The sequence below is a fragment of the Silurus aristotelis genome (assembly GCF_946808225.1).
Source record: "Silurus aristotelis genome assembly, chromosome: 10".
NCBI lineage: Eukaryota > Metazoa > Chordata > Actinopteri > Siluriformes > Siluridae > Silurus > Silurus aristotelis.
This window is the reverse complement of record NC_139583.1, coordinates 14,653,841-14,664,873: the sequence shown is the minus strand read 5'-3', so window position 1 is coordinate 14,664,873 and position 11,033 is coordinate 14,653,841. Positions and strand designations below refer to the sequence as shown.

The following is an 11,033-nucleotide window of genomic DNA, read 5'->3' as shown; positions in this document are numbered from 1 at the left end:
CCTCCACTCTCCTACACTCTTCCCTGCTGTCTCTGTAGACGTCTTCCTCCTCTCCCTCTCCTCCTTCGGCCAACAGTAGTCCAATTTTCACCGGTACCCTGTTGGCTAACATTACCTGTGGCGGTCGTTGGTAACCCGGGCCTCGACTGATCCAGTATGGAATTTAGTTTTGTGATCCGCATATTTGATTTGGCATGTTTTATGCTGGATGCCCTTCCTAATGCAACCCTTGCCATTTATCTGGGACCGGCACTAAGAGTGCACTGGCTTGTGCAACCCACATGGCTGGGTTAGATATAGGGCTTTCGTTTTGGTACACATTTTGTATCAAATGCAATCGTTTTTAAGTGCGGAACATAGTTAAAATTTGGGTTCCCTCAGGAAGGTATAAAGTGATGGACTGCAAGTTGTTTAGTCTCTGTCTCGAGCTTTGAGCGCTTTTTCTCTTTTTTATTATTAAACTTGCAAAGATAAACAACAACGCCAGGAGTATTAAAAAGAAACAAGAGTTAGCACAATGTCACAGTGACTACTCACCCAATATCGGAAATAAAATTCGTTTTGCGCATGCATGAAAACACTAAAGAATCCATAGCGCTAGCACTAGCCAGGAAGTGGCCAGCGGCTAACCCTAACACTATGGATTCTTTAGAGTGTCCAGCTTAAAGAATTTCTCTTAAAGAAGGAAAATGAAGAATGGAAGGAATGAAGACATTTGTTAGACTATGCTGAAACAAGTAGAACAGTTAGGTAGAATCTAAGTAGAATCTTTAGACATCTTTAAATTAAATACTATAAATGTAAAACATACACACACTTACATTCACATCTGTACAACCCAAATAGGGTCTAACAAATGTAAACTATTTAATTACATTTTTCAATTTATTTTATCATTTTCATTTGATTCCTCAATTTAATCAATATAATAATAAAATGCATTAATTTGATCTATTCAATTAAATTTTTTATAAAATATTCTTTTATATATTTTTTAACCTAACAGGCATTTTATTTAAAACTGTTCATAACTTGGTAAAAGTTGATAAAAAATGACAAGCAATTTTATGTATTACATAATTCCCTCTAACCGTACCAAAAATAAAACCTAGGTACGTACCAAACTGTCAATTTTATATATAATAAATAAGACATTTCATTTGGATAGTTTTGCATATTTTTATTAATACTTCATTTTACTACAGAACATGGTTAAATTTTTTTTTTATTTGAAAAGCCACTTTCTTACTTCATTACAATACAAAAAGAGTAAACTGTAGCACAAACTGTAGTTTGGCTTTGAATTGTCCTGTAAAATTGTACATACATGAAGTCAGATAATGTCTGCAGTATATAATTTATACACCATTGCATTCACTTATATATATATATATATATATATATATATATATATATATATATATATATATATATATATATATATATATATATATATATACATATATATACACAACTATTTGTTTTCCATTGGCCCCTTGTTTTTATAGTGGAATTCAAGATAAAATTTTCAGAATGTGTATGTATAATTTCTCTCAGCTTAGGAAAAAGGTTGACTAGGCACACTGAATAAAAAAAAAAAAAAGGAATTAGCAAGATTTAAATGCCTTCACAAAACAAAACTTTCTTATTAAGGAAAATCCCTCTTCCATTAAAGGACAAAACCCAAGTTCCACTTTTTACCCAACCCAAGAAATACTTTATACACTTTATCATGAGTGACACACACTAAAGTTAAAAACAAAATTAAATACTGTAATATACACCTGCAGCTAAATATAACAAAAGATATACTCAAACATAGTAACAGTGAATGTAAAATATTAAAAAAATAATTTTATCACAGTTAACACAGTTGAGCTTATACTCTAGGCAATTGATAAATTATAATACATTTAAAGAAATGACTGATTTTTAAACTGCGTAATGACATAAATCAAAAAATTGATCTTATGTGGCTCAAAGAGTGTTATCTATGAAAAAGGGAAGGATCATCAATATGTAGCACAAGTTAATAGTGAACACTGTATACACAAATTGAAACAGAGTTAGTAGGCTAAAAAAATATATTTTTCAGACTCCTCTAATTTAAAATCAGATCACATGCATGATCTAATTTTCACGTGAATACAGGTGATCACCTTCCACAAAGTATTTTTGATTTCTTACACTATAGCCCTCTTAACCTACTATCATAAAAAAAAAAAAAAAAAAAAAAATTATAATCTTTCTAGTAGGGTAAGTATAGGGTAAAAAAACACACCAAACACATGATCATAAGGCTTCACTAAGAAAACAAGTTGAATGAAAGTTGAATGTCTAACATCACTGAAAAGCCATAGTGCTGAATCAGTTTGGTCTGTCTTGCCACCATATAGCTCAAGGTCCACGACTGTAAACCTCATGTTTTCACATTTCCTAGTGCAGGCTGTAAAGATAACACAGCAGAGATTGCTTGCCATAATAAAAGCAGACACGCGTAACTCTTTGGGGTCAAATACTCCCACCTAGCTGAGCTTCTAAATGTTATTGCAGTAGTTTAATCAGTTTTTTTATTCAAGAGTCAACCCATGACTTTATATGTATTAGGGTTTTTTGTTTGTTTTGTTTAAGTTGCATAGAAGCTTTCAGAATTAAAAATGTGTTGAACTTTTCGATCTAAAATACAACACTTGGATACACTCTGACAAGTAGCATAGTACACATTTAAACTCTCTTTATATAAATGTGCAGCACCATATATGCATCATAGTAGCAAAGCATCACTTTAAGTTGAATTCAAAAACCAGGTCTGCTGTTTCTAATTCACGCTTCTTCGCTTTTTTGTATCTTCTGTAATAACATGGCTTTTAAACTCCCAGCTCCTTTTTAAGTTTGAAGAATGCCTTAAATCTAGCTATGGCATAGTCCTGTCAGGATGAGGGGGAAAAACAGAGGGAGGAAACAGAGAGGGTGGTGAGAGACAGTATACTGATCACTTTATAAATAAATAAATAAATAAATAAATAAATAAATAAATACACACTGTGTAGTTCTGCTGTCAGCATGACATTTTTATCCCTTAAGGTATTGCTGGCAAATTTCCTAATTGTTTCTCTTTACAAGTAAATATTTAGCTGCATAAGGTTTTGTCATGCCACCCTGAACTGACAAATATTTGAACTTTGCTCAGCGGCAGTACTGCATTAACCATGTGTACACACAACTGTTCTATTAATAAACTGTTCTGCTTCCGTTCTATTGCAGCCCATATGCACTGTATTACAATTTACAGTTTAACTGTCTAAAACCCACCTGAATGTTTATTTTGCATAAACTCTATTAAACAAAGAAACTCACCAGATAGGGAAACTTGATTGTGGACAGTCTTGCCTGAATTATAGACCACAACCCCCAAAAAAAGTGTGATGCAAGACCAAACCTATGACAGAGAGAAAGAAAAAAGATTTATGTCACACATTGTGGAAGCCACATGACTAAAGAGAAGCTGAGACCCATTTTGAGGCCTCTTTCTTGGAAATAAGCATCACTCTTGGACGAGCTCCAAATGGTGGCTCAATCTCCAGCTGTACAGTAAAATGGAGGCCCAGAGAGTATTTGTACAATATCATATGCTAGTTAACAGTTAAATTAGTTTATAAAGCAATTATAAAACCAAGCTTTCTTCTTTAAAGTGTAATAAATAGATTCTTTATAATTCATTTCCATTCTTGGTATCCTCAATGAAATGTGAAAGATAATAATTGTCAATGGAATTAGAAATACGGAAATATAAGAAAATATTCTTACCTGCTAACCTCCACTAATACATCCTCACAAATTTTTATCTGGTTTTCCTCACTCAAGTTTTTCAGTTCAGGGTCATATTCCAACAGGTAGCTTTTAATAAAATGCATCTGAATAGAAAGAAATAGAAATATATATTTACTGTGTTGATATTTTAGTGAAGGTTAGCTCACAACAGCATAGGTCCATACTCAAAATACTAATTTTAAGATTTAAAACAATATTCTTCTAGAAGATTAGAGCTTGGTGATTGTAAACTATTTTTTTTTTATTATCCTGATCTGACAACCTTGTCATTAACTGTCACAAAGGCTTCTATTTCCTCGTGCAGTAATAACATTTTGGCACTAAACAGGCCAAGTGACTCACAACATCTATATATGAAAGCATTTTGTAAAACATTAACTTTTTTTTTAATTGTTGGTCACTCAAAAGAGGTAGTTAATAGTTCTGCTATAAATTCAATATTTTGTTGAAAATGAGGAATCAACATTTGCTGCACAGTTGATATGGTGTATCTGCCTCATCTATGAGGTAAAGTTTACCTTTTCAAATTCCATACCTGCTGAGATCTGTTTGGATAATTCTTGGTATTTACAGTGAAAAAGGGTGCGTCACAGTGGTACTGGTACATCCATTCACAAAAGTAATTTGCTATGTCGAATTCTCTGTAAGAAAGATATAATCATTTTAATGACGTACATTACACAGTTTCCTGTATACATTTTGCAGGGTTTCTGATCTATCATAAATTTCAGTGTACATGGGGCCAGAAAATGTGATAATCTGCTGGCAGAGCACCTCAAACTAAGCAGATCTTTCACGCAAGCCTTACAACTGCCATGGAAACCTAACAAAAGACCCATCTGACTTGTCTTGAGGCCGTGTACACCCAGCCTCTAATGCTACACTCAAACTGTAAAACTCTCCTTAAGCGATTTTATGACCCAGGAGACCAACTTGAATGAAAAGCTTGAAAAACAAATCATGCCTGCCAAATGGTTGGCCTTTACAGGTTTAATTCTGTCCAAATATCCCCTGTTTCCCAGTTTGCTTCAGTGAAGCCTTAACCAGCTAGAAGTGCACTATATTTTTTAGTTGGGTGCCCATGGATTATGGGTAAAACCCAATCCATCTTGAGCTATAACTTGGGAATGTGAAGTCGTGACAAAAATATTTTGACTGGCCTGTTGGATGACTGCCACAGGTTTCAATTGTAAGTCTCTTTGAAGAGAGGGGTTCTTGCCTGGCATTTTAAACATGAGACTGCCCTGGGAAACCTCGGAGGCAAAGACCGAGAGCACTTTCGTAGTCTAAATGAATCTATTTGCTCAATATATTACTTCAATACAGAGCTGGGTTCTTTTGATAGCAGGCATTAAGAAAGGGCACAGATCTACTGATGTGCATCTAATTTTGTCAGGTGTAGGCAGAGGATGCTCCTTTGCATTAAGCTACGCAAAATCAAGAAAATTGTAGCAAAGGATTTCATATGGCTATGCACTTTAAGAACAAGTTCATTGTTTGACCCATTTGGCTTGAACTAACCGTTCATTACACACTGACAGATCTCATAAGAAAAACTACAATAAGACATACAGACCTGTAGTTGTAGCTGCTGTACTCAAAGTCAATCAGCATAAGCTTCTCCTTTTCCGTGTTTTCCTGGTCACTTACAAGAAGGATGTTTCCTTTAAGCAATAACAAAATGTTAAAAGAAAGGACACACTCTAGCAAAATCTCCAGAATACACATACATAGCATATCTATCTATCTATCTATCTATCTATCTATCTATCTATCTATCTATCTATCTATCTATCTATTATATATATATATATATATATATATATATATATATATATATATATATATATATATATATATATATATATATATATATATATATATTACACACACGGAATACCAGGCGTCAGAAACCGGAAGTAAAGCAAGGTAAAGTTTATTGATCTTAACAAAGTAAACAAGGAAATATCAGAGAAGGGAGTGCTGGAAATAATGCCCTAACCCGGGGTCGGGGACCACCCTGGAGCCTCATCTCAACAGAGGTTGACGGCAGGTACTTGGGACGAATGTCCTCCCCTCAGGGTATTCCGGTGGGGTAGGTTCCAAACGGGTGGCCATCCTAATTTGGGACTGAGGATGAGGTCGGGTGGAATGATGAATCTGTGGGGTCGTCGGGGCCGTGGGTCCTTAAAAGGGCATCCGCTTTACCAATCTTGGAGCCTGGACGATAGGAAATGATTGGTTGGGGATCCATGGAGATCAGTTTTCAGTCCGATCTTCTGGAATACCAGGCGTCGGAAGCCGAGAGTAAAGCAAGGTGAAGTTTATTGATCTTAACAGAGCAAACATGGAGGTATCAGAGAAGGTAGTGCTAGAACTTAGCTGAAGCAAGGTTCTCGAGAAGAGTAGCAAGGAATACGGGAAACAGTGGGAAATGCAGGATCCGTGGGAAATCCAAGTGATCTGACATATGTATACTGTAGATCGGACGGCAAGTGAAGGGGAGAGGAATCTTTTAAGGGTGCTCGATTAAGGGAAAACAGATGTAGGTGATTAGTAGAAGGGAAAGGCTGAGTGGGAGTGTTGAGGGGTGGTATAACTTTTTACCTTCTTGTAAATCATTGTGGCAGAAAACAACAGGAGACTTGGAGGGCTCCAGAAGGCACCTATAAAAACAATTAGCCCGTGTAAGACTGTTAATTCAATGGTAACACTCCAACAGTTGTTACCCTTAAAATAAAATTCCTTCCTTTATTTACCTGAGGTTCTCCATCTCCTGAGGTAGGTTGTAGCTCATAAGGAGGTTAAATTTTAGTGTCTGGATCTTACTGTTGAAGGTTAGGCTTTGTATCTGGTTCATATACCTACGATGTGGGAAGCAAATAATTATGTTGAGACAGGAGATTCAGGCCATAAACATTCCACCAGTTAGAGGTCTTCAAATATGTGAGGATTCACACCTAGGCCGAATGTTTGTCTATGTTCTACAAATCAAGATAGATTTGGTGTCAGTATTAAATACATTTTTGGTTTTTGGCTGATTTTAAGGCATTGATTTAGGAAATTCTGAATTACATGAACCTTTTAATATACTTTAAAGTTGGCCTATATGCAAAATACTAATCCAGTTGACAGTCCAAATCTTACTCCAACGGGCTTCCTTTTTATAAGCCTGACTCAATCTGGTGCACTTTATCTTTCTTTTACAGAGCTAATGGAACTGTTTTCCCTCTGTTAGGTTGATTCGGGTAACCTTAATTGACAGTGTTGCAAGGGTTGGCTTTTACAATTACAGGTTTTATTTATAAATAAAATCTTACTGACAAGAGAGAAGTAACACACAAGGGTATGGATTAATCTATTATTCACCTACTGCTATCACCCGGAAGAGTGTGTTATAAAATATGACATCACAAGATAAACTGTTGAAAGTGCTGAAAAAAAACAAAAAAACAGATGCAGTGTCACTCACTTTTCCATCGTGGCAAACAGCCATTTGGGCTCTTTGTTTAACGGCATCTTCATCTTGTGGAACCTAGCGATTTTCTCTGCAATCTCAGTAGATAAACTGAGACTTTTCTGTTCCTCTTTGGAAAGATTGCAGCTCTATACAGACAAAAAATAGAATTGAGAAATGGTTGGAAATAGTATCTGGATAATATGTAATGAATTTTGCTACCAGTGACATCTGTATTCTTTTTAATATTAATGAACCAGTTATGTAGGCTTGCACACACTGACATCAGCACTCGCTGAGCCATGAAACTCCATACTATAAGACTTACTGGGAAATACTGTTCCAGTCTCCCTTGGGGAAAGATGCCATAGAGCTTAGGCCCAAGCTGCCTTTCTGCCAGAATGGCAAACATCACACTTTCCAGAACCATAGAATCATCTCCCTGCATAACATACACACATTATTTAACATATGCATGCACGTTTGACCTTCAGAATCAAAGATAAAGTACATTACAACCGATGTTTATAGGTTAATAGAGCACATCCCCAGGTATAAGGGTTTGAAGAACCTTAGAATATTAAAGTCAGTAAGTGTAACTACCTAAGCAATCACACACACACACACACACACACACACACACACACACACACACACACACACACACACACACACACACACACACACACACACACACACACGCCCACATTTAGTCTGCTAATAGTCACGCCTCATAAAATTCTTTCAATACTCAGAAATTATAACTTTTTTTTTTGTCCACCATTATTAAAATCTATCCTTTAATTACAATTAATGCAAAGCAATATATAGTTGACTAGTGATTAATAAAATTTGGTATTATGCGCATAATTACAGTACAATGATAAACACATGCGCATATGGTGTATAATCTAAATCGTCTTGATTTTTAGTAAATCTAGACTACCATACATAGCTTTCTATTTGTCTTAATTAGCTCTGTTTTCATTTTTTATATTTTTTTATTTAGAATAGAGTAAAATATTACTTATACAGTAGTTGCAATGTGATAAATATCAAAGCCCATATCATGGTCATAGACAGAGCAAGAGATTTTTGCTGGGTAAAACAAATATTTTTAATGAATGATCAGTGTTTTGTTCTTATGAGAAACAATTCGCTCAATTGTTTGATCTCTCTTTCTCTCTGTCTGTCACTCTGTCTCTCTCTCTCCCCTTCACTTTCTATAACAAAGCAGTCATGTGCTGTCTGGGCTTGGCAGCAGCTTGGGGGATTTTCCATTGCTTCATGCACCATAGAAAACAAGCAATAACTAAATAACCATGCAGATAAAACCACGTATTGAGCTGAAAGTGGTCCACAACATGCAGTAAGCAGTGACAATTAAGCATGGTGTTGTGACTGTAATAAAGGTGTATTATGCTGATGCATTTGCGTGAAGCACAAGTAACAGACTGTTTCGAAGATTTTAAACTTACTTGAAAATGATTTTCTGACTGTCCTGAGTCTCCTTTATTACAGGACATCTAGCAATTAGAGAAAAAGTCAAACACTTACCATGAGTACACAGTCTTACTGGTTTTTTTTCGTTAACCTTTTGATCTTCATAAAGGCGGACGCAACACACAATGAAAAGTTTTTCGCCAGTAAAAATGCAATAACAACAGTATATGCTACAATAACATATGCTACGATAAGGGAAGTATAATTTTCAGCTGTCTTTGCACTCCTGGTTGGCTTTGTAAATGTTATTTGTCTCACATCTGGAGAATTTGGTTATACGAAGCAAACAAAGAGAGAGAACATTTATGACAGAGCAACACACAAAAAGGTCAAATGTCAAATGGTTTATGCGTTTGATATTACGGCGAGAACTTGGCCGACAGTGCTTTAGCTTCTGGGATCTAATACTGTACCGTGACTGGTAATGGTGGACCACCTGGAAACAAGAGTGCTCAAGGCACGCTCCTTGGGCAAGCCTACGGCAAAGAAGACACGCAGGTACAGGCATGGAGGTACATCACCCAACAAAATACGGCATTCCTCATTCAAACACAATTTCTCATCCATGCTCTCACCCAACAAGCTCTCATACATACTTTCTTTCTTATACATACACACAGTATAAAACATGCACACACACTCCCTTTCTCATTTGTGAAATACAAATTAGTTTACTATTTAGTGAAAGGTTTGAATTCTTTTTTGCTTTGATTCGAAGGACAAAAAAATATTTTATGTATACATTTTTCAGTAAAACAGTGGTAAGATGATACACAGCCCTGAACTGCATGTTATATTGTTCTTTTAACTGTCCAAACACCCATTTTCCACCTAGTGAATTACTTTTTAATGAACTGATAGGTTCATGTCATACATGGCTGGAAAACTGCTGTAAACTGGCATATATTCAATTGAATATAATCAGACACAAATGAGTTATGTGGAGTGTAGAGGAAATGAGCATAATTGAACTGTTGATTAAAGTCTATTCATTTTGCGTTGTCCTCTATGTATCCAATCAATTTGTCCAATGTTTTTATTGTGGCTGCTGACTATATGGGGTGTGTGGACATGTCTTAATCATTTGAATGTTTTCCCAGTGCAAATGGGGATCTAAGTTGCGCAATGATTAATTATATTGTGGTATATAGAATCGTAACGTGGGAACCACACCTGAAGTATGGCTCCATATAGGCGAAGCAGCACATTCCTTGGCTCATCCCCAATGCTCTCCTGCACCTCGGGTAATGCACAGAGGAACAGCCTGTTGCTGAGACCTCCTCTGCCACAGACAAGAAAAATATAAATAAATTATATATTTATGGATGGATGGATAGACAGACAAAGATTTTTATTTATTATGATTTTTCTCATTAGTAATATATAATTAGAATTTTGTTATAATTATATAACTATATATAACACAAGCACAAAGAATGGATATATATATATATATATATATATATATATATATATATATATATATATATATATATATATATATATATATAATAATTAAATATTTATATATAAGTACTAAATTAAAAAAATATATAAACATAATATATATAATAAAATAGAAAATCAGTAAAAACCAGGATATGACTTGCTGCTGACCCAAGAATTACATTCCTGCATGCTGATGGGGATCTCTACTGAAAAACAATGCCCTACCTGACTGCAGTTATCTGAAAATCCTCTTCATCTATACACTTCCAGGCTCCGTGCAGAAATTCTTTACACCACAGATAAGCGTTGTGTTTGGTCTCATGATCGGGCTCTTCTGCTTCTAGAGTTGTGCAGAATGGCTCGGTTTCATCCTGGAGCGCATTCCCATTTTCCAACAAATCTTGAGACATGGAAGGTGATGTATACAACGGGCTGATGAACTTAATGTTTAGTCTTTAATAGAGAATAAACAAAAAAATGTATACAAGGTTAAAAAAAAAGGACTTCGTGCTACGAGTCTTTTTTTTTTTTTTTTTTTGCTTATCACGACGTTCGTTGGAGCCCTATTTAAAGATGCTGCTCAGAACTTTACGTCATCAGAATCTGTTCACGGCTTCTCTGATTGGACATGTAGAGCAGGCCCTCTTCATCCCCGCCCCAACAAACCACGCCCACGCCGGAGAGCTCGTGAAAGATTAAAGGACGTCAAAGTTAAAACGCAGATTTTTCCTTGAGTTTGCCCCTCTTTTTTAAGTCACGTAAAATTTTTATAAAAAAGTGCAAGAAAAACAGC

At 35.5% G+C, this 11,033-nt stretch overlaps 1 protein-coding gene across 2 annotated transcripts; it reads right to left on the bottom strand.

Annotated features, from left to right (window-relative positions):
- Positions 1–1,165: 1,165 nt before the first annotated feature.
- chka (choline kinase alpha) lies at positions 1,166–10,789 on the bottom strand. 2 transcript variants are annotated; one of them, XM_083553349.1, is made up of 12 exons: positions 10,466–10,789; positions 9,965–10,073; positions 8,767–8,814; positions 7,617–7,730; positions 7,304–7,437; positions 6,591–6,695; positions 6,439–6,497; positions 5,408–5,495; positions 4,367–4,472; positions 3,808–3,914; positions 3,358–3,439; positions 1,166–2,927 (listed from the first exon to the last, which is right to left on the bottom strand). In XM_083553349.1, exons 1-12 carry the CDS (start codon positions 10,648–10,650, stop codon positions 2,868–2,870), a joined length of 1,197 nt encoding a protein of 398 aa, XP_083409475.1. In that variant the 5' UTR covers positions 10,651–10,789; the 3' UTR covers positions 1,166–2,867. The 2 variants fall into 2 exon arrangements, 1 of the variants encoding a protein (XP_083409475.1); XR_014535539.1 differs by lacking the exon at positions 1,166–2,927 and having other exon boundaries at positions 4,350–4,472.
- Between the last annotated feature and the right edge of the window lie 244 nt (positions 10,790–11,033).

Bases quoted from the DNA above. Each gene is read 5' to 3' on its own strand.
- chka (XM_083553349.1), bottom strand. From the start codon at position 10,650: ATGTCTCAAGATTTGTTGGAAAATGGGAATGCGCTCCAGGATGAAACC. The intron at 5,496-6,438 runs GTAAAAAGTTAT...TATTGCTTAAAG, and splicing joins CCACAATGATTTACAAGAAG to GAAACATCCTTCTTGTAAGT. The intron at 2,928-3,357 runs GTGAGTTTCTTT...TCATCCTGACAG, and splicing joins CAATCAAGTTTCCCTATCTG to GACTATGCCATAGCTAGATT.